The sequence below is a fragment of the Dromaius novaehollandiae genome, chromosome W (assembly GCF_036370855.1).
Source record: "Dromaius novaehollandiae isolate bDroNov1 chromosome W, bDroNov1.hap1, whole genome shotgun sequence".
In the NCBI taxonomy this organism is placed as follows: Eukaryota; Metazoa; Chordata; class Aves; order Casuariiformes; family Dromaiidae; genus Dromaius; species Dromaius novaehollandiae.
Genome location: NC_088130.1, coordinates 70002989 through 70025770, shown reverse-complemented (window position 1 = coordinate 70025770; position 22782 = coordinate 70002989). Strand labels below are relative to the sequence as shown.

General features: G+C 41.1%; 3 protein-coding genes across 5 annotated transcripts in view; 2 read left to right on the top strand and 1 right to left on the bottom strand.

The window, feature by feature from the left end:
• Window positions 1-64: 64 nt before the first annotated feature.
• LOC112994490 (stAR-related lipid transfer protein 6) lies at window positions 65-14395 on the top strand. 2 transcript variants are annotated; one of them, XM_026118879.2, is made up of 7 exons: window positions 65-285; window positions 895-988; window positions 1138-1187; window positions 3954-4080; window positions 5571-5688; window positions 6278-6371; window positions 13909-14395. In XM_026118879.2, the coding sequence occupies exons 2-7, from the start codon at window positions 899-901 to the stop codon at window positions 13943-13945; spliced, it is 516 nt and encodes a 171-aa protein (XP_025974664.1). In that variant the 5' UTR covers window positions 65-285; window positions 895-898; the 3' UTR covers window positions 13946-14395. The 2 variants fall into 2 exon arrangements, with proteins under 2 accessions (XP_025974664.1, XP_025974662.1); XM_026118877.2 differs by lacking the exon at window positions 13909-14395 and adding an exon at window positions 6734-7438.
• Window positions 7954-20339, bottom strand: LOC112994488 (DNA polymerase iota). 2 transcript variants are annotated; one of them, XM_026118874.2, is made up of 10 exons: window positions 20127-20339; window positions 18453-18578; window positions 17582-17746; window positions 16595-16747; window positions 15358-15594; window positions 13931-14109; window positions 13547-13638; window positions 11859-11992; window positions 10142-10344; window positions 7954-8905 (listed from the first exon to the last, which is right to left on the bottom strand). In XM_026118874.2, exons 1-10 carry the CDS (start codon window positions 20233-20235, stop codon window positions 8078-8080), a joined length of 2226 nt encoding a protein of 741 aa, XP_025974659.2. In that variant the 5' UTR covers window positions 20236-20339; the 3' UTR covers window positions 7954-8077. The 2 variants fall into 2 exon arrangements, with proteins under 2 accessions (XP_025974659.2, XP_025974660.2); XM_026118875.2 differs by having other exon boundaries at window positions 18453-18575.
• A 31-nt stretch (window positions 20340-20370) lies between these two features.
• LOC112994489 (methyl-CpG-binding domain protein 2) overlaps window positions 20371-22782 on the top strand; it is a 44285-nt gene continuing 41873 nt past the window's right edge. Inside the window, exon 1 of the mRNA XM_026118876.2 lies at window positions 20371-22039. Coding sequence (XP_025974661.1) covers window positions 21927-22039 — 113 coding nt within the window. The 5' untranslated portion in view covers window positions 20371-21926. The remainder of the gene's footprint in view (window positions 22040-22782) is intronic.

Here is a 22782-nt window from a genome sequence, read left to right as displayed (position 1 = left end):
CGGGGCGGGCTCCGCCGCGGCTTGCGGCACCCCGGGACTACAGTTCCCGGCATGCCTTGCGCGGGGGGCGGGAAGGGGGGGCGTCGCCGCTGCGCTCCTCTGAGGCGGCGGCGAGGCAGCGCGGCGGCGGCAGCCTCTTCTGGCCCTCTGGAGTTAGATCTGCGCGTGGGAGACGAGCCCAGAAGCGCTCAGCGGCGCTGCTGACCTTGGAACCGCCATCGAAACTTCTTATGACCGAGAGCTGCGAGGCGGAGAGCGCGCGCGCCGGGCGGAGAGGGCGGCGAGGTGAGGGGCGCCGGCAGGGCCGTGCCGCCGCGGGGGGGGGGGGGGGGGGGCGGGGGGCGGCTCGCCGTGGGCGGCTGCTGCGGCCTCCCTGCGCCGTCTGGTGCAGCCGGGCCTCGCCGAGGGGTTGGCACGGTGCAGCCCGGAAAGACCATGGGGGAAGGCTGCGGCGTGAGGAAAAGCCGCCGCTGCGCCGCTCGGTTTAAGCGACGCACCTTGTCCACGGGTCGCTGACCGTCGCACATCTTCGCAGCATCAGGGCCTCAGGTGGTAAACTGTACAAGCAGAGGTAGTTTTAACGTGGAGTAATGTTGGATATGGCGTGGAGTGAACAGTATGTCTCACGAGACGTTGCAATTCAGTCTTAAGGCCCTCTCCGATAGCTACTTCTCAGGACAAAATATGCATGAAAATCAGTTGTAGTTTTGTTTAAATAAGGACCCTCTTCTTCTGAAGTGGTGTATAATGCATAAGAAATAGCTGACTTGATAGAAATACCCAGTAAAGGTTCATTAAAGCCTGTGGAAAGAATACAGGGATAAGCCCTATGGTTTTTGCTCTTTGAGAAGTGCTTTTGTCACATGCCAACAAATTGCTTTTAAATCTTTACAGATAAATGGACTATAAGAAAATTACGGATGAGATTGCAAAAAAAGTTTTATCATACAACCAAGATACCTCAGGATGGAGAGTGATAAAAGTTTCAGTAAGGAAACATTAATTAATATTATTTATGAAATTATTTTTATGAAATCTATTTTGTTGTCAAAGGTGCTTACAATTTTTTTTACTTTAAACACTAGTTGAATACTTTTTATCAACTCCTAACTTATTATTTTTCTTTTCTCTTTTAAGAAAAATATTACAGTTGCTTCAAAGCCTTCAAAAGAATATTCAGGAAACATGTAAGTATTTTCATTTTGTTTGTCATTGTAGTGAATACAAAGTTCAGTTTTTAACAGTGATACCCAAGACCTGAATAGAAAAACTAATCATAATCTATCCTTCTTAAAGCTATTAAGTTAAATTTTCTGGGCTGTAGAAAAGATGTTGTGATTATAGTTACATAGTGTCAGCCACAGTGCTGGAATAGAGAAGAGATGGATTTCCCAAATAATGTTCAAAAGTGCCATGAAAATTAAATGTTGAATAACAGTTATTATTATGGAATAAGTAAATATGGAATCACAGTTTTGGCCTGAAGTTAGTAGGAAAATTCTATTCAAACCATTACATTTCACCTTCCCTTTTCATCTCTTTCTTTGTGAAATGACTGATACTCACACATGTAAACATACTTTCTCACTCTCCCTTATCTGTCCTTTTTCTGCCCTCCTTCTTTCCAGCATCTGAAACGGAATACGCTGCATCAGCGATGAGAGGCTCATGCAGCCTCCAGAGCAGCAACTTTATCTGTCCTTCCTTCTCTTGAGCTATGAATTCTGTGCAACTTTTGTTAAGCAGCTGGATTTGGCCCAAAGAGTGGAGTTAGGTGAGGCAGACTAGGCTGGTTCTCACAGCTTGCTGTCACTCGTAAGAGTTCGTGTTGCTCCTTCACAGTCCTGTGCTCTTCTTCCTTACCCCTCTCCTGGCTCTGCAGTTCTGCTTCTCATTTGTGCTGGCTGTGGCACTCAACTGATCCCTTAGTGGCTAGGGTAAAAAAAATCACCTAGAAGAGAAGTGTGTGAAAGGGGAAGAAAAGAGGCACTTATGACATGTCCTGAGCTTTTCTCCTTTTTTAAATGCTTAATGGTTATTCAGTTATGTGAAATATCAATCTAGACAGATACACGGTAGAGAAAATTTGCATCTGATACTTTTTTTATTCTGAATATGATATGTTCCTGACTAGTGGTATTCTAAATCCAAAAGTCTTGCTCAGTATTTTTTCTGAAGGTCTCAACAACAAAGGTATTCACTACAGAAGTCAATGCTGTATCACTAGCATTGCTGAAGAATTATACTATAGTATTATAATGAGAAATAGCTCATTAGAATATGTTAAAAGTATTGTTATTGTAATAGAAATTTGTATACTTTAGAAGTGGCATTATTTGTTCTCCTACTTCAGATCTTATCCCAATACAGGTAAATACAGGCGAGTGAGAGTCTGGATGCTTAGAATTCTTTGCCTCACTTGTTTCCATGCAAGAAAAAGATATGTTATAGTCCCAATCAGTCACATAGCCATTTTTAGCTGTACTAAGTAGACTTGTCTGTAGTAAGTTCTTTGCAGTTAGAAGAATCATCATGGTGCTTTCTGCCTTTTTGTTTAGGAAGCCCCAAATCCATCATTTGTGGGTTTTTTGTAAAAATCTTTATATGGCGCACATTAAGAAGCTGTATTGGTCCCTAGCATGTCTTTTATGAAGTAATATTAGCTGCTTCTGGGAGCAAAACTAGGGCTGTTCCCATTTCCAGTTTGACACTGCATGTTTATTAACTACGTACTGCAGATGCCAGTTTCCTTTTTAATTGACAGGAGTATTAACAGTTTGCTCTGCTAGCTAACAGAAGTCAATATGTGATCTGCTACTGAAAAAGCATGCAAATCCTGGCTTCAATCAGGTGAAGTGCCCTTTCTTTTATTCTAGCAATTGTATTTTTCAGAGGCCTTGCGTAGAGGAAACCCTTCTGATTAACGACTCATACTGAGTTTAGGAGAGAAGATATTGCAGGATGGAGGCGAGAGCCGCTCACGAGATTGGTAAACATGATAAGTTCATGGCAGCTGTGGAAATAAAGGGTGTACCCAAATATTAATATGCTAATTTTAATTGGCTCTGCCACAGCTTACATTCCTTGTTTTTCAGTAGATATTAACATGTTTTCCATCACCATCTGCACCTGTTGTAGGTACTGGAGAATCAAGTTTCTGGAGTAGGCATATACACCCACACTGCACCCACTCCACCAAGCCACTAAGTGGTGACAAAAGTTGCTGCAGAGTGGAGAAACAGACCCGTAATTTTACAAAGCGCCTGTGTTTGGTTTTAAATTTGTTTTTTCTTTGCTCTTCCTGACTTACATTCATACATCATCAGGGTCCGTACATCTGGTTTCATGAAAACTTTTTGTAAGCATGGTCTCTTTCTGAGCACATCTGTTCATGCAGCATCCTTCACCTTCGAGTATAATTGCTGCCCATAAGTGCAATGATTCACAGTTTCTCCAGAAACTAGGTGTGAGAACTGTGGGTATTAGTGAGCAGTTGCTAGCACTGCAGGAGCTTCCTGTTCCCTTATTAGGTAGGGGCCCTATTTCCCCCCTTTGAACTCCCCAGAGGATTATGGACATAAGTTTGAGAAATGCCAGAATATACTAGCTTACAAATCTTCTCACTGTTTATTATCAAAATAGATTTTGAAAGTGTCCATTTGGAAAAAGATAAATTAATGGATGAATATTGTTACACATATTTGAACTAATAGGTTTCTATCTAATAGTTCACAATGAAAAATTCATTTAAAATGACTGGTGTCAAGAATTTAATGCTCTCAAAAAAGAGTTACAGAAGAAGTATTTTTATTATTTGAACTTTAATCAATCCAGCAAGTGCTTTACCTCATTGCCTGGCATACCCAACTGCTAGATCTTTATTATTGTATAGCTCTTTTTTGCAATTCACAAATATGAATTAATAATTTGTTTTTGTTTTTTATAAAATCCAGATACCGTGGAGAAGGGATAATTAAGGAAGTCCCTAGTAAAATTATTCCTTTTATGTATCTTCCTGAATATCGAAACAAGTGGGACAAAGCATTACAATCTTACAAGCTGTTAGAAAAGATTGACCAGGTAATATAATAATTTCATTGAATTTTTTTTTTAACTCTTTCTGCCTGTATTGTGCTGATTAAAAAGACCTCTGCTGGTACAGAGAAACTTCAATCTCTAGGATTTCAATATGAAATATATTCTAGTTTGGTAAAAACTTTTCATTTCTAAATGTGCTAGCTGATGTGAGGTAGGTATGAATTGTGTCACTCCCTTTAGGAGTTAAATATTTAATATGAAATAACCTTGAGCATGTCAAGAATTCAGTGGATGGAAAACATGAGAAGTCTCCATTAAGTGTAGGATGAGACAAAATCACATCAAAATTGAGAGAAAGCATCTCTCTGAGTTAGTGTGGTTAACACAAATTAAAAAGACACTCTTCTGGCTTGTTAGAAGCGAGGATGTTTCTTTGGTAGTATATCAACACAGAAATTTGGGGAGGGAGGGAGGTAAAGTAGGAGTTTGAAAAGTTATATATACAATTACTTCTAATCTCTGAAAAATGCAGATAGCTTCAGGACTACTTGATTGCACTTGATGGGAAAACCAGGTAACTTTTATGTGAACACAACTGTTGTAGACATAAATTAGACTGCACTCTAGGGAATCTGCAGATCAGATCCTTCTTAATTTATGTTAGATTATAGATACCGTAGTTGGACGCTGTCTTGCATTCCACTAGATGCTGAGCTATTTTAGATACACTGAAGTCAAGGACAGCATGGAAAGTGAATTGATACTGTACTAATGCAGTGATATATTACATGTTCAGAATTCCAGTTATTTTTGGCTTTGTCGCAGGCACTCTGAAAACACCTAGAGCTTAAAACACCTGTGAAGAATATCAGTTCTGTATTAGCAAGCATTTATCTAACCATTTGAAAGAGGTGGCCCTGCATATGGTTGAGAAAGGTCTAAGAGCGTATTACACATGTATAAATGTCTCAAATGTATGAAAACACTCTCTACACTGAAAAAGCAAAAATATTCCCCTTTTTCTCTTCTGCAGATCTTTCACTTCCCTCTGCCTGCTTCTGCCAGAGCTTGTCAGATATTAGAGTATGTTAGAATTATTAGAAATGTATTCAAATACATTCACTCACTTCTCTGCTTTTTTGGAACTAGTTAGTTTTAAAACACATACGCAGACTAAGGATCTTTGTCCTAGAATGTAACATACCATCTAGCATATGTATTTTAGTGCAAATTAGTATCTATGGTGCTAGAATACCTAATGTGCACATTTTGAGTTTTTTTACACACAAATCATATTCCCTGCCTCAAATCCCTGTCATGAGGAATGGCAGTCCCAGCACCCTGGAAAATCACGTTCATGGTGGTCACGTGATAGTTCAGCACTAACTGGATCTAAGAACTGTCTTTTTATGCTAACAGATAAATCCATTTTTGCCACATTCTTATTATTCAGCATATAATGCTGCTTTGCCAGGTAACTAAAACTTAGCTTCTCACTGTTAATTCAACAATTTACATTTACTTACTTGTAGGATACCGGTATATATCACAGTGTAACACACAGTTATGGTATGGGCCTGATTTCATCAAGAGATTTTGTTGACTTGGTGCATGTTAAACCCTATCCTGGTGGTATCCTTACAACTAACTGTAAGTTTTATTAACTACTGCATGTTTATATATTTTGGCTGCATTCTGGAAATCTTAATATGAATTGTTATCCAATCAGTTCTGCAGCCCAGTCACAGTATATAGTACTTGCTGCATGTGTGATCTCACTGAATTAAATATTAACAATCCTCAAACCAAAGTTTTTTTTAATTTTAATACTGCAGCGAACAAAATTGATCTTCAAAAAAATAATGTTCTTTGTTTATTCTGCTAACACAATAAGCTATTAATACATCTGCTAACAAACTGAGTTCTTTGTTCAGAACTAAACCACAACTCAGCACTAGGTATATGTAAACACATCTCAATTATAATAGTTTTGGGTATACCTGCCCAAACATCTGTAGAAATTTTTACATATATTGAATTACTTACACAAGTATTTAATATTGTTTAGGTGTTTTGCCTACAGAATACAATTGCTAAATGCCCTGCTGATCATGTGAGGTTTTTTTGTACTATCCCATTTCTGGAGTAGTGCTTTGTTTTAAAAAAGCTCTTCTTGAATCACAGTTGATAAATATATAAAATAACTAATTTGATGCTGCTTTTTTGTGTGTCAATACAGCTGTCAGCGTGGAATATTCAAGATGCCCTCCAACTCCTTCTTGTGTCCGTGGCTATAACAATCCCTGTGGGTATGTGTGTTCACCCTTGCCAGAGTAAGTATTTAAATTCTCCTTATGCTGTTATGTTTGATTATTCAGTTATCTTCTCTACGCAAAACTTAATAAAAGCCACACAAGAGCTTTTTTACTGAGCCAGTTATAGTCCAGGGAAACTTTTGTTTCCTGGAGGTCAGTTTTTTTGGCTCAGACAATCTCCTTTTGAAACTATTTAGGGAACCTCATGAGACTCATAATAATAGCTGAAGTTTGTGTCAAAGGAACTTTATCCATAATCCATTCTTTCATATGTATAATGGTATTTCAGAGATGGACTATAAATCTTAACTTGCATCTCAGTAAGTTTAGAAGCAGGAGAAATGAGTGTTAATTAAAGGCTTCTATTCTTTTCATCCTAGGAATCCAGAGCATTCTAAGCTAGTTGTATTTATCCAGCCAGAATTAGGAGGAATGCTTCCCTACTCTGTGGTGGAGACTGCAATACCTACTACTCTCATAAATTTAATCACTGAAACAAGAGCTGGACTGAAAGGCTTGAAAGACCATAATTAAACATAAGTGAAAAATAATACGCAGTTCTGCCATTTGCATCTTTCATCCGGATTCATTTTTAATAGAGGAGGAAGTTTAGTATTTTAATTGTGTATGTGGAAATATCTAAAGCTTAACTTATCTGTTAAATACTAAATTATGAATGCTAGTTTTTTCTGCTCTTGGGAATCATGTCAATCTACACTGAAGTGCCATCAAAAATACAGAATGTAGCTTTCATTGTAATCAAGTGATGTTTTGTAATATTTTTGCACTTTGTATACAGTTATGTGAAAATATGGTGGTGTAAACTATAGCAATGTTAAAATAGAGTAGTCAAAAATATTTTACCATAGCTTTAAACACATTTTGATAATTTTTTACCTCAAAATTATGTACTCCTGACTGAAACAAGCAAGCATCCTGCATACCAGAGACTTTAAACATGTTTAATTACTACAAATGTGTAATAGCAGTTAGCAACTATTTCAGTATTTTCAAATGAAACAGCCAAAGAAGAGCCTTATGAATTCAATTATAGGGCACCTCATTAAAAGCTGCTCTGTAACTCAGTTGTGTCATTTCATGAATCCTGAACACTAAACCTACAGTCAATTTTTTTTATGCTGCACACTGTCTGGGAACATCCTGGTGATACAATGTGTTTATAACTAATGCTTCCAGCCTTACCCCTCAGTCTTTCTGATGCTTCTAGTTACCAGTTAACTGCAGAAAATATCGACAGCTCTGTCAGTAAGTTTACATTACAAGTCACAGAAGCAAAGGTGCAAGTTAATAGAGCGTAGACAGTTTTCACCTTTACTGCTTCCTGCCCTCCCAAGTTGATAGTAACACTTAACAGAGTAGGCAGTAAAAATCAACAAAATATAAATTCAAAAGGTGTTTTTCTTCCCCCCAGTCAGTGTGTTAAGGTAGTAACACTGAATACTAAATGGCATTTTTGCGAACTACACTGTAGTATTTTAGGACAGTGTAGGATTTGTCTGATCACATCATGCCTCCTTACAAAATGATGTGCAAGTCAGGCTAATTACTACTTAAAAAAAAAAGAAGTCACTAGTAGGTATTATGTCAAAAGTTACCAAAATATATTTTTAATATTCACATCTTTACAATTTACATTAACTTTTTCATAGAGTGAACTGTCTTCAGTGCCCATTCTTGCAGTGCCCTTGTATTATGAAAATGTTTCATTGTGGTTTAAAATACCTTAGTAAACTGTTAGACTGTGATAAACAGGATGCTGTATTCTTTCTTCCTGTATTTGTTTTAGGCTTTTCAGAGGTTTTACCCATAAGCATTTTGGATGCAAGTTCTTCATTCTTCCATTCAGCTAGTAGTTCTTTTTGCATATCTGCAGGTAGTTCAAAAAAAGTCTTTGGGTCAACGTTAAGAGGAAATACAATTCCTTCTCTGCTACCATAGGTTTTATCCTTAGAAGTTGTTCCAAAGGCTTGCTCATCTTTACCCAAGACAGGGGCAGGCAGAACAGTTTGGCTAGCTCCAGCGTCCAGAGCCAGCAAGTCTCTCTCTCTGAAATTCAGAGGGTCCGTAGGCTTTTTTTCCCTATCACCATCTATGAGTATACTTCCAGGACACTCAGAAGAACAACTGGCATTGGAGCTGTGTGCCAGAACAGTTGCAGAGCCATGAGCTGATGTGAAGGGTATATTGCATCCTGCAGCGTTCATATCATTGTTTACTCTTTTGGAACTTAGAGAAGTGCTGTTTATCTCTTTTGGAAAACACAATGATGGTTGACTAAAAATATTCTCTGTAGGGATCATTTCTCCTGTTCTTTCAGAAATAATTTCTTTCTTGATATCTTCTGGAAGTTCCCTGAAGACCTCCTGGTTGATGTCACCAGAAGACAAATTAAATGGGAAGTCAGAAATTCCAGCTTTTCTTATACAGCTTTTCTTTTCTTCTGAAAGTTTTTTTGTTGGTGTATTTCCAGTTCTGTTGAAATTCTGGTTCCAAGAAGAGCTTGCCTGGTCTTGTGAGACATCTTCCTTTTCCTGTGGCATAATATGTACATAAAAAAAACATAAGTACCTGTTCTATATAGACTCCTAATGACTAAGTACTATTTTACTAACTGAATTCTTCAAATCATTCTTTAATAGACCATGATCTTTTTCCTTTTGATCAGTAGTGTTGTCTTTTTTCTAATCTCATTTTCAAACATAGATCTTGAAGGCAGATACACGTAGGGGTTCTCTTCTTATTTTAAAGGAGCAGATATTTTGAAGTTACATTTTACTGTTTTAAACCTTCACAGAACTTTAGAATATACAATGTGATGTTATTCATCATATTCCTCAGCAGTAAAGAAACAGAAATTTATCAATATGCAAAATTATGTCAAGCCAAAAACAGTAAATTCATTATACAAAGTAAGTTTGAGGTTACTACGTTTTTGTATTACATATCAAAATCACAGATCTTGTGGAAATATTTAGCAGTGTTTCCACAGACAACTCTTATACTGTCTAGTGTGTACAGCTGCGAGAGATATTTTGTTCAATTCAGAGCAGGAATGAAAAGCTCACCGGATCAGAAGCCAGTGCTATTGGCCAATACAGGACTGAATCTCTGATTGATTTCTATTCTGAACAGGGAGACTTATGAACACACAGAAAATAAAATGATCACTGTAAATGCATTTTTATAATAGCAACAAGGTAGATAAAATCTCACTGATGTTTATAATCTAAGGTTTTAATTTATCTAAATTAAAGCTCTGAGTTTATCTTTAAATCAGACTTATATCAATTCCACCAAAATACGATCTGTAGATCAGCTACTATAGAAGTATTAGCGCCAGGATTTTCAGATGTAAAATATGAAAAACTACACTATCCGAGTGAGTGGCCTGTTGTTTCTCAAGCGTTAAACAGATGGCAGATCTTACTGGAATGAAGAGCCAAATTCAGGGATTAGTTTTGGAAGACATCGGTTTGAATTTTTCCCTTAACGAATTCTGTTCTCTTCAGTCTAAAGGGTCAACAACCTAGCTGGCTGTCCCATTCAATCTACACTGATTAAAACAGATTTAATAGTAACTAATGAAAGAAAGCAAACAAGTAACACTTGCTCAGAAGACTCCAAAGGAATCTTTATTTTTACTATACAAATACAATTTGTGATCCTAAAGCTTCCAAAGCATTAAGATTTAAATATCTATATAGACAGAAATATCATCTCAGAACTTACTTATCTGTAAAGAAAATTTTCAGTGTCTTTCAACTTACCTGGACATTTTTACCAGAGGCTGAAAGTGGTGACACTTCTGTTAGATAAAAACCAATTGATCCTTTCTTGCTGCTAGGAAGATCTTTGAGGTTGGAGAAGCAGACACTCAGAAGAGTGAGATGAAATGGTAGATCTACGTTTATCATCTTTCGAAAGAGTTTCATTAGTATATCAACCAATGGGGATATAACACTGCTGCTTTCTAATATAAAAAAGTGGAAAAAAGCAATGTATGTAATCAAAAGCCTTCTGTAAACAACTGCTACTTAAATCATAATCTCTTTCAAAGTACAAAGGCAAAATAGTAGGCACTCTTAATTTTACATTCTGAACTTTCCTCATTTTGCATGTAAAAAAATAAAGATCAATAGTAACCTAAGAAGTTTAAAAAAATAAAAAAAATGCTACTCAACATTTTGAGAGTATTTATGACACCATCTATATCCCATGAAGCAACATTTATTCATCTCAAAAGATAAATTCCTCAAATATTAAACTCGAAATACCTGCTAAAGATTTCCAAGATAATCCGTTAAAATAACAGTCCTAGAGATTTATCCCTAAATCAGTATATCATAGGTCTTTAAGACTTCCATTTTGCCCTGTTAGGTATACCCTGAACTGAATGCAGACTGCTTTCCTCCCCCTGCTCCTCCCACCAAAATGCTGAATCTTACACCTGGGAAGGTAGCTTAGTAGTATGTACTTAGGTTAGAAGAAAAGAATTACAGAATACTTGCCAAGCTGAAGAGAGGTTTGAGAAATGATCTAGCTCTACCAAAAAGGGCCTTTACAGGGCTACGTAGGTATACAACATTACATCAACACTGGTAATACCAGCATAGTTTATTGGGATTTGCATGACTACATGAGACAAGAATAATTTTCAGTCACCTCCAACATAGCAGGAATCCACCAGCAATTCAGAAGTAAAAAGCTACACAGACTTTCAATGGTTTCCCTAGGACTGGGAGAAGTCATCTGGGGATTAATAAAGCAAGTCAGGGAACTGATTCTGCATGCTAGTATAGCAGTGATTCAGATTTATCTCCTCTCTCCCCAATTCTGAATGAAGTGTCAAATGAATCGCAATTGCTGGTTAGGCTGGAAAACTTAAGTTTGAGAAAGATGAGAGCTATGTGTTATTAATTTTAAAAAGTACATCAAAAAGATATTTTATTACATAACAGATTCCATTTATCTGGGAACATAATTCAAATCCATAGCACAGGCAAGCAGACAACTAATGTAGGAAACAGCCTCTCCCCCCACCCTCCAACTTAAAGCTACTAATCCAGCAAAGCTGAGTTAAAACTTCACAGTAACATAGATACTATTCCTACAGTGAATTTCTATATATTTTTGGCATATCTCATCAAGATATATCCATTACAAGTAATGGAAAAGCTTCCAACTATTAGGCCTAAGGAATATTATTATGAAACTAAATAATGGAGTTTTGCAGTGAAACAGATTAAGTACCTCAGATTTTTTCTTAATCCAGTTAGCCTGTACTACTTTGACAGTCATAAAACACCTGAGTAGATTCACTAGCTCTTCTCAAAACATTGTTTCTACTTCTGGGTTTGTTCTAATGCTCATACCTGACCACAACACCAGTTAACCAACATTTAAAATCTTTACACAGCCTACAATTTTCAGGCAAGTTAAAAGATAGCAGCACTAAGTGGGTACTTTCAAAAATTCAGAGTTTACCTTTTCCAAGTTTCTGAATGAGATGAGGTGGAATAGGACACTGACGACTTTCCCGATTAAACCATTTATTAGTTGAAGAAAACTGGCGGATGGTCAGTCTTATTGTGTGTGGTTTTCTTCCATCTTTGTGTATTCTACAGAACGTTAATGTGCACAAAGCAATAAGCATTACGACAAATTTTTCAGGGGACCAAGGAAACTGTCACAACATCTAGTTTAGGTTACAAGGCCATTTAATGTAAACATTATGGATCTCTCTCAATTCCTGAACTTCTATCCATGGATTATATGGGGAACTTTGGGTCCTAGCTGGTTTTCTTAAATTACTCCCAAGTTAGAAGTTCAGTACTATGTAAATACTGTTTCACAGAGTCTTCAGCTGAAGTGAGTGTTAAAATTAAGTGCGTCAGCCTGCAAAACTACCGCATATTTCTGTACTTACTACATTAAAAGCAGTGTAGCACTTACAATTGTACCCTGTATAATCCAGAATCTTTAGCTTTTCTTTGTTTTTCAAGAAAATAAGACTCCTTTAGGGGCAGAAGGTTAGCTTTAGGAGGAGGGGAAAACAAAGAAACAAAGTATGTAATTGTTTCTTTCAGCATTCAAAAGGCATGCAGATACTTTGCCTACACAAGAGTTCTTAATTCTAAATGTTATAAACAAGATGGGATGTTGAACAGCCTCAATTCAGATTTTATGATTACTGAGCAGAGTCTGATATGCAGCGAAAAGACACCCTACCCACAATGTTAATATAACTAAATTGGATATGTCTATTGCTAATCCTGCATAGATGTGGGGACAGAAGACGGTTAAGATTTGTATATTATTTTAAGACTTGAAAAGGCATGAAGAGAATATGAAACTATGTAGAGAAAAAAAAAATCAACTGATGATTTAGAAATGACACACAGAGGGGTTCAAAAGTCAGAACAGTAAGCTGAGGCACAACAGAAGAAAAAGAGTCACAGAACAGTTCAGGGCTGCTACAATATTGCTCCTTTCATTTATCTTTTTAAAATGAACTGAGAGAGTCACAGGATAGAAAGGGAAGACGGGAAAGTCACAGAAATCAAGAGTAAATCCATGCTGTCATCCTCCAGTATGCTGGTCAATTGTCAAACTGCAGTAGCTGGGTTTGTATACTGCCTGGATTCATGGGGCAAATAAAGGAGGAAGAAATAAAAATGCCTTCCAGACTAACAGAAGAATGAGCTGCGAAACAGGAGACAAGTCTTAAGTGGTGGTAACTCAGGGACTGAAATTAGAGGTAGTCACACACAAAAACCAGAAGATCTAGGGCCTTTCATAGAAAATAAAGGAGATGAGTGAAGATGCACTAAAATACTGTGATGAATCATCAGAGCAATAGAAAAGAATCAGCAAATGGAATAATGTAAAAATCTTTGTCAAGGAAGCTGCATGGGAATGGAATAGCTGGCAGCCGGCCGAGGAAGGAGGATACAAAAGACAGTTCTAAGAGAAAAATGAGGCAACGCAGAAGGACAATTCATGACTTGAGACAAAAGGCCAAAGGGGAAGAGTGGTTGGAAAGGCAGGTGCTGTCCCTGCAAGTACATTTTGCTGAAAGAACTATTATAGAGTATGAGACAAACCTTACATATGCTCAAAGTCCTTTCATGTCACAAATTTAGTCAGCAAAAAGAGCTATTGAAGACAGTCACCTGTCTAAGAGGTTAGCAAGCAGCTCTTCAATTTTCTCTTTAACTTGCACTTCTGATGAACATTTTTTAAAGGAATCTTCTTCACTAAAGGACTGAAAAAAAACACATTAGTCCTTTCAATTTTATAATTAGCTCAAAATTCTCATCAAAATCAAGTATGCAGATTGAAATCTAAGATGCCTTTGATAGTCAGCTCAATTGAATTTCAGGAGCATGATACATTAATATATCCTAAGTTATATTAGGGAATACATATACAAAACTAGGAATTGTTATATTAAAGTAGCACTATAATTGGAAACCATTTCAATTGGCCTAGTGAAGCTGTACAAAAATCAAAGCAATTTTTTGCCCTTTAAAAGGACTTCAGAACAATACTTGTACCTGAGGAGGGCCTGATGGAGTCACAGGGGAGTCATCCTCTCCATAGCTGAGTTTTTGGATACGCTGAGCAGCAGAAACACCAAGTTCCTTCTCTAATACAGCAGACGGACACGCCTGGAGATCACACACGCTTTTAAGACCCAGCGTTTTGAGGCGTTGAGTAGTTTTATAGCCAATGCCTAAATAAAATGTATATTAAATACACAGAAAAGTTATTAAAGGATTTTCTTTAAAAACTCTCAGACTCGTCGACCAAAACATCTAGCTAGTCCACTATCCTGCTGTCAAAAGCATCCTATAGCACAGAACACAGGGAAAAATAAAGGCAAGAGGGTCATGCAGATTCTTCTACTGCTCTTCCAGATGGTAACAGGTAAGACACTTCCTGAGTTCAGGACTTCATCTAAGAAAAAAAGTCACTTTTAGTAGCTACTGACTGACCAATACATATTTTTTGTACTATAACTTTAAAGCTTATTTATTCTTTTAATCTCCTAAACATATGGGGCAATGAATTCTACTACATAATCTTGTCTAGTGTAAAACAGCTTATACATATTGACCGATAACTCCATTTGGAAAACTTCAACTCTTATATTGTGGAAAACAGTGAGAGAGTGCTATCCCATTCAGCTCAGTACCATTTATAATTTTATACACTGTGTCTCCCATCAGCAAAGCTTAACAAAATGTATTTATACATCTTGTAAATAAAGTACTAAAAGATTATGAAAACATCATTACTAATCCAATATTAAAAATCTATACCCATAAGTAAATATAAATGCCTGGCCATTTAGAATTCAGTACTGACAATTACTATTTCCATTACTGTATTGCAAGATTTTCAGCAAAATTTTTGGTAAGTTTCTGTTCCAAGTTTTGGAATCTGCCATTAGAAAAGCCACACTGGGACAGAACAAAGATCTGCCAAAGTCTGTAGCCTCGATCAGTATTTCTTGGCCAACAGCGTGGTGTCAGCATAGAGTAACTAGAAAAGTACTTTCTCAGAATATTCTCTCAGGCTCCAATAGACTGTTTTAATAACTCTCAATAGATTTTCAGTCATCAAATTAAAAAAAAAAGTTGCATATAAAAGCTAATATCAGCCATAGTGCTTGAGCCTCAATAAAAATAAACCGGAAATTAAGTATTTTTGAAGGCATCCTAAAGAATGCTATAACACTTCTATGACAATGAAAAATGAAAAGAACTGAAGTGTTTCCATTGCTTCTGCAAAATAAAATTCAGAAACAGTGTAAGAAATGAAAAACAAAACCCGAAAAACACCTCCAAATCCTCCCATTCCCTTTCAAGAACTAGACTGCAAAATTATTTCAGCTATAATTTCTGAAGTATTGTTTTTCTCATATTTGTCAAAGCTCTCCATATGCTCTCCATCAGTGCTTATAGTACCACCTTCTTACCAGGCACTTTGTTGATGTGCTCAAGGTTGCGTATGAGATCCTGACAGCTTTCAGGCAGAAGAAGTGTTTGTTGATTTGGTTTAAAGGTACCAGACACAAGCTTAGCCAGTAATTTGTTAGAAGCCACTCCAGCACAGCCTGTGAGGCCCAGTCTAGCGTGCACAGCTTCCCTCAACTCCTCTGCAATCTGAGATCCAATAACTAGTCTTACGTGCATTGTATCATGGAAATTGATGGCTGCAGAAGACAAAGAAAGGGGGGCTCAGAATGTAAGTAGTCACTTAGCTAATTCTCTATTAAGATGTAGAGATTTTTTACAAAATGGATTAAAACAGTGTAAGAAAGTATGGTCCCATGGGTCAGATGGTATTGCCATGGCTTTAGCATTCAAGTTTAAGCTCACTCCTATCTCTCAAAAATCCTGGTAAAAGAGAAATGCTACTTTTCAAAAGCAGGGGCATACTCTTCAAGGATAAATAATGTTTAGGGAGTATTTCAAATATAAAATATAATATATTTGTAGATATCAAAGGAAAGTGTTAAATCAGATTCTTGCATCAATGTAACCAAATCAGTGTTTTAGGAATGCCTGCCACGTAAGCTTTTATTATTCAGATGCAAACACTGATGAGGAAAAATCTTTTCAGATATTTCCCCTTCTCAAACCATATTCAAAATCATAGAAGTAGCTCAAAGTAACATCACATCCAGGAAAGAACAATTGCCTTCTTCCCTAGTATAAGAAATGAGTATCAGAGTATACATACCACATGCATGTATGAGAAGTCACAATAAAGATGTATAAAGCAGCTACTTCAATCCCAGTAACTCTATTCCTGACCTAAAGGCTGTAGCAAAAGCTTACTTTTAATTCATAAAAAAAATCATTAAGTTTTTCCAACTGGCAATAAAGTTCAAACTCAATGAAAATTCTAACTGTCTTAGTACATTAAAACTATCTTAAAGGAGGAAAAAAAAAAAAAAAAAAGACAACAGCAAACTGTTCCTCCGAATCATTGTGCACGCTCATCTGCTCCGGACTTACTTTTTGTACAAACTAATCAGAACACTGATTCCCATTTGTGATCCATGCGTTCCCAAGCACGGAAAACAAGGTTAGAACAACTGGAGTTGCCAACTGCTCAGCTTTAGACAACACTTAGAAGCAGACTGATGCTTTGTATTGAACTTCACAAGAATTTAGGCTATTTTTCAACAGAAAGAAGGCTCAGCTCACCTTGGTCGTTGTATACATGGCCAGACACACATAGTCTGGAACATCCACTTTGTTGTAGCCGTTTTAGTCTTTTCTCTACAATCTCTGTGATATCCACAAAATTTTCATCAAACCCAAGCCTTTCCACTAGTGGACAAAATTCTTCCAACAAATCTAGCATGAAAAAAAATAACCAAGGATAAACTGAGCTTTAATATTTGCATCAACCCACAGCCGATTCCCCATGGATTCAAGTAGGATGCTTGCACGAGTAGAGATGGTGTTCCCTTCTGGATTAAAAAAAAAAAAAAAAAAAAAAAAGAAAAAAGAAAAAATCCACATTTTTAAGTCTTTTTAGTATCTCTTCATTCTAGTTGTCTCTGATCTGCTGTTCTTCTCCCCCAATCTTTTTTCTTCAATTCTTTTTGAGACTATAGTTTTTACATTGCAGAGATTTGAGATTACAGTTCTCTGTGATACCTTGTCCAAGGGAATCCCAGTTTACCAGCCATGTGGGCTTTCACCTTTAAATTATTACTACTACATTTAATTACTGTTTTTAATGACTAACTGTTAATAATGCTGGCATATCACTTAGTTAAGATTAAACTCTAAAGTTAAGAGATATCAGAGAAGTTCACCCACCTGCAGGGATCAGGATTCTGTTCTCCATCACTTTTTATTTGGAAATTTATTACTGAAGTCATTAGGAACAATTTTTTTTAATTTAAATAAATAAGTATATGGGCATAATCCTAATATAGCATACAGATCCCATGAAGTGTGATATATAATGCCTGACAAAGATTGAAACCAAGTCTAAGAGCCTATTTTATGGAATATTAAATTGACATTGCACAACTGTAGGTATTACCACCATAGTATAAGGCTCATTCTCCTAAGAACTTTTAGAGCAGGAAAATACAACATAGTAATATTATTACACATGCAAGCATGTGCACAGAGTTTAACAGAGTCTTTGTTCTCTATTGAATTGTTAATTTGTACCTGTAACCTTGTATGACATTTCCCTATATTGAGTTAGATCCTCTCCATTAACCAGCATCAGTTGAGGAAACTTCTCTTTAGCATCCCTGACGGACACCAGTTTCTTAATTCCAAGTTTTCTGGCTTCATAGTTACAAGTAACTACAATGTTTTTCTGTTGCACACCTGAAAAATAATAGTTAAATGATTTCAAAAATTTAGGTTTCTCTGTATTTCACAAAAGGCCACAGTACTTTGACACCACTGCCAAAAACTGCAATGTACATGCTTTGATCAGAATGCAATGTTATAAACAAGCAAGCAAACGAAGAATATTAATCTTATTTCACAAGACAAATCTCTTAATTTAAGTTACTTGATGGCAAGAACATTTTAAAACATTATAGCTTTTAATTTTCCATTTTAATATCACTCTCAATTTTGGGCCTTTTCAGACAATCATATCTGGAAAACTGTTCTTTATAAAATAGTCAATTTAAGAAGTACTTTCTCCACTGATCCTAGACATTGACTGCCTTGCATTTATTCTTAACTTCTGAATGGAATAAAGTATGCTCTGAGCATGACTGTGTCAAAAGGAACAGACTCATTTGCGGAGCTCAGCCCTCTCTTTGCTCATGTATGACAGAAATCATCTGCAATCCCCAGAACTGTTCGGACATGTTGGCAAGCACCTATACTCCTCCTCAAGAGCATTTACCAGTCTTGTACTCACACAGCTACAAGGAATCCTAGTCTGCCCCTTGCTCATTCCGGATGTGGTTAAAGCTACTGTGTGACTGTCTACATCTAACTACGCAGGCACGTCCGTAGTTTCTTCTGCCTGAACGCACATAATCCCCAAATTAACCAGCAGCAAAATAAGTCATACCTAAAGGCTTGTCTCTTAATTCAGGATTACGGATCATTTCTACTTGTGCATAAAAGCAGTCCAAGTCAATGTGAACAATCACTCTGCACGCTGTATTTCCTGCTGATACAGACTTACTGTGGCCTGCTGCAAGGAAAGTAAATAAAAATTACTAGCAGCCTTATATTTGATGTAATAAAGTTTTTTTTTTTTTTAATCTACACTAGCAAACAGATACTACAAAAGGTTTACATTAATTGTAGCACTACAGTAATTCTAGAATTTCTTATGACTGTAATTAATCCACAGCAATTCAGCATACTAATAAACATTTTCCCCTATTTTCAGACAGTCAGCTGGATGTCTTTTCACCCTGAATCATTTTAGAACATCATTTTACTGACACAACATCCTTTCATAGTGGAGTACTGAAACTTCTTTTTAATATATTTCTAGAAAATAAGCTTTCTTCAACTCAGCTTAGATGTCAATATTATGCTTCGCTGATAGAGCTAACTTTCCTACCTCTTTTAGAGTATACCCTTTACAAGTTTCATAAAATTTCAGCTTGTGGATGCTTTCAAGTAAATTAACAAAGCACTTTCTAAAAGGTTTATGAGACACAGATATCGAAGCTTTCCCAAAGGCTGCCAGTGAAGACAGCAACTGATCATCTAACAAACAGCAAACCCTGCTATGGAAAAAAAAATGCCAAGTCGTTTCTTTTTTTTTTTTTTTGAAATCACTTTTATTTCTGTAAACTGAAAGAACTAGTTCAAAGTTGATGTTGTCCAAATGAAATCTTTTAGACTTTGGTCTATTTCTAAATATTGTTTTTTCTAAATGCCCTATTGAAGTCAGCTGAGGTAAGTGGAAAAGCGAAGTAATTATCAGCAGGATCACAAAGAAAAAAAAACATATTTTTTTTAATACTGGAGTTGCTGAGCCACTGAATACCAGCACAAGTAAAGGTTAAAGCCTGCAGAGGAGAGGTACTCTCTCGCCTTACAAACACTGCAGCTTTCTAAAGGATTGGTTCTTTTCTCCTGGAGAATTCAGTTTTGTTCTCTTTGGATAGAAGAAACTTAGTTTAAGTTAAAACATACCTAAATAGACAAATTTGAATACTAAAATATCATCCACCACGATTCATAGCTTTTTTATTTCTACTGATGCTGTTTCCTAAGCCACTCCGAGCCAGACACAGCCCTTTACCACTAACGCAAAACCTCGCCAGCGCATATTCACTCCAAAGCAAAGAGGGAGCCTCGGCCCAGGCCCACGCGAGTTGCCAGCCCGCAGGGAGAGGAGGGCTGCCCCCGGGGGCAGCTCCCCGCTCCCCTTCCCCCACAGCGGCGGGGGCCGCGGGGCGAAGCCACGGAGGGCGGCAGCAACGGTTCCCCGCGGGACAGGGCCGGCGCGGGCGAGCTCCTGTCAGCGGCGGCCGCCTCCCCGCCCGGCGACGAAGGGAGGCCCGCGCCTCAACCGCCCCCCCGCCCTTCACCTCAGCCGGCGCGCGCGCCTCAACCGCCCCCCCGCCCTTCACCTCAGCCGGCGCGCGCGCCTCCCCCGCCGACCACCCCTCCCCCTTCGCCTCAGCCCTCGCGCCAGCGCTGCGCGCGCCGCCTCCCTCAGTCCCCTCAGCCGGCGCCATTGCTCCCCCGCCCCGCAACCGCCGCCGCGGCCCGCGCTCACACGGGGCGGGCGGAGCGGTCCTGCCGCCGGACTGCGGGCGAAGCCAGTCCTCCTCGTCGTCCTCCGTGGGCGGCGGGAAGGGCTCCATGCCGCCCAAGGGCTGACTCATCCGCCGCCGCAGAGCCGCTCCCCGAACCGCCGCCGCCGCCGCCGGCGGGGATGGCCGAGCGGCCGCGCTCCCGGAGTTGGGCTCGCGCGGCGCCCGCCCCCGCGGAGGAGGGGGCCGACCGGCGGCGCCCGCCCCCGCGGAGGAGGGGGCCGACCGGCGGCGCCCGCGGAGTTGCTGCTGCCACTGCGGAGGCTGGAGGCCGGGCGAGGAGGTCTCGGCCGCGGGACTGGGACAGCGGGGGACGAGAGCTGCGCTTGCCACGGAGGCCGCGGCCTGCCGCACGGACACTGACGGAGCTGCCCGGCTCCGCTCGTCAGCACCAGCAATGCCCCCCCGGTGCAGTCACCCGTGCGAATCAGACCGACCCCGGTTTGCCAGCACCGGCAGTGCGCAGCGAGGTTTCCTGGAGGTTCTCCTCAGGCGTTGAGCAGCCATCTGTAACGAGGGAACGGGGCAGGCAGGCAGGCGGTAGCAACAGGGACACGAGGACATTGTGAGGGAAGAACATGGCAACACAGCCGTTCAGTTGTGCAATTTGGTTCTGTTTGAATATAGGATTTAAGAGAAGCAATAGCTCTGTTACAAAGTAATCGGTGTTAGTTCCTTATTATTAACAAGGACTGTTCAGTATCTGGACAACTCAGTACAGAAGTTTGTTACAGAAATAGATGGTAAGAAAACAGGATAAAGCTACGTGATGGTAAAAAAAATGTCCAGAGCTAGACAAAATCTGTGGATCATGAGTTAAAACTGCCTCACAGTAAGACACTGTTCAAGAGATGCCTTTTCTGGAGAGATTTAAACAAGCAGGAGGACAGCAGTCACTTTTTAGTATCACTATGGCTTGTAGCAAAGCTCTGGAACTGAATAAAGCAGAAGAGGCGATTCCTCAGGCTTCATTCTGGTAGTTTAATTGTATACGATGCAAATAAATTGCTCTGAACTTGGAGCAGGGGATCCTAGAGAATACGTTTTGTTAATGGACACTTTGAAAAAGCAAGTAACGAGTTAATTCAGTTTTATGATACATCAGGCTTTCAGTTGCGTGACAGATTCTTTCTTGATGGGTTTTAATGCTGCAGCGCGTCCCAGAAAAACAAACAAACAAAAAGACGTTAACCAGCAGCTTCTGTCATCCTGGAGGACAAGTGACACGTGAAGAACTGTTATCGCCTCTTCCGCATCTGCACTGCACGGTTCTGCGCGGGGGGGTTCCAGAGCGCCCGTCACGGGGGAGTCTAAACTCTCCCCTCCCTCGCGGGACACCCTCAGGAGCCCGAAGACGCCAGCCCCGGCCGCTGCCCCGCGGGACGGGACGCGACGGGACGGCCGCCGCCGCGGCGCTGGCAGCGCGGCCGCTCTGGCCCGCCTACGGCGCTCTCTATGGTCGGCGGGGGTTGGCCGCTCTGGCCCCTCTAGGACGCGCTCTGTGCCCCCGCTCGGAAGGCCGATGACACGGATTCCGGGGCTCAGTACGGAAGCGGGCGCCGGGTGAGCACTTCGCCGGCTGCGCGCGCAGCCCGCGCTCCTGGCGCCGAGCAGCACGACGCGGCCGCCATCGCCAGGGGGTCCCGGCCCCGGCCGTGTCCGGGAACAATAAAGCTCTTGTTGCGAGCGCCGGCGCTGGGAGCCGGGCAAGCCCCTCCGCCGCCCGTCCCTCCCCCCTGCGCGTCGGGCCCTGCGCCCGGTGCATGGAGAAGCAGGGCAGGATGGACTGCCCCGCGCTGCCCCCGGGCTGGAAGAAGGAAGAGGTGATCCGCAAGTCGGGCCTCAGCGCCGGCAAGAGCGATGTCTACTACTTCAGGTACGTGCCGCCGGGGCTGCCCGGCCCGCTGACAGCCCCCTCCCCCGCCGCCGGGACGCGTCCGGCCCCGCGGTGGACCGGGGCCAGCACGCCGCCGCCCCCCCCGGGGCTTGCCTTTGCCCGGCTCAGCCACCTGCCCCTCGTCCTGCCCTCCCGGGCCATGCCCGCCCGCCGCGGGGCTCGGGGTCCGTCCGCTCCCGCCGCCCGCCTGTCAGGGAACGGCTGCGGGGGCCGCCCCCCTCCCGCCGCCCGCCTGTCAGGGGCCGCCGGCGTCGTCCGGTCGGTCGCTTCCCGCCGCCCGCTTGACAGGCTGCCGGTGGCCGCCCAGGCGCCTGTCAGGGGCCGCTGGGGAGCCCGGTCCCGGCCCGCCTGTCAGGGAGGAGTTGGGGGGGTCGGTCCCCTCCCGCCTGTCAGGGAGGAGTTGGGGGGTGTCGGTCCCCTCCCGCCTGTCAGGGAGGAGTTGGGGGGGGGTCGGTCCCCTCCCGCCTGTCAGGGAGGAGTTGGGGGGTGTCGGTCCCCTCCCGCCTGTCAGGGCCGCTGGGGAGCCCGGTCCCCTCCCGCCTGTCAGGGAGGAGTTGGGGGGGGTCGGTCCCCTCCCGCCTGTCAGGGCCGCTGGGGAGCCCGGTCCCGGCCCGCCTCTCAGGGAGGAGTTGGGGGGGGTCGGCCCCCTCCCGCCTGTCAGGGCTGCTGGGGGGGGGGTCGGTCCCCTCCCGCCTGTCAGGGGCTGTTGGGGGGGGGGTCGG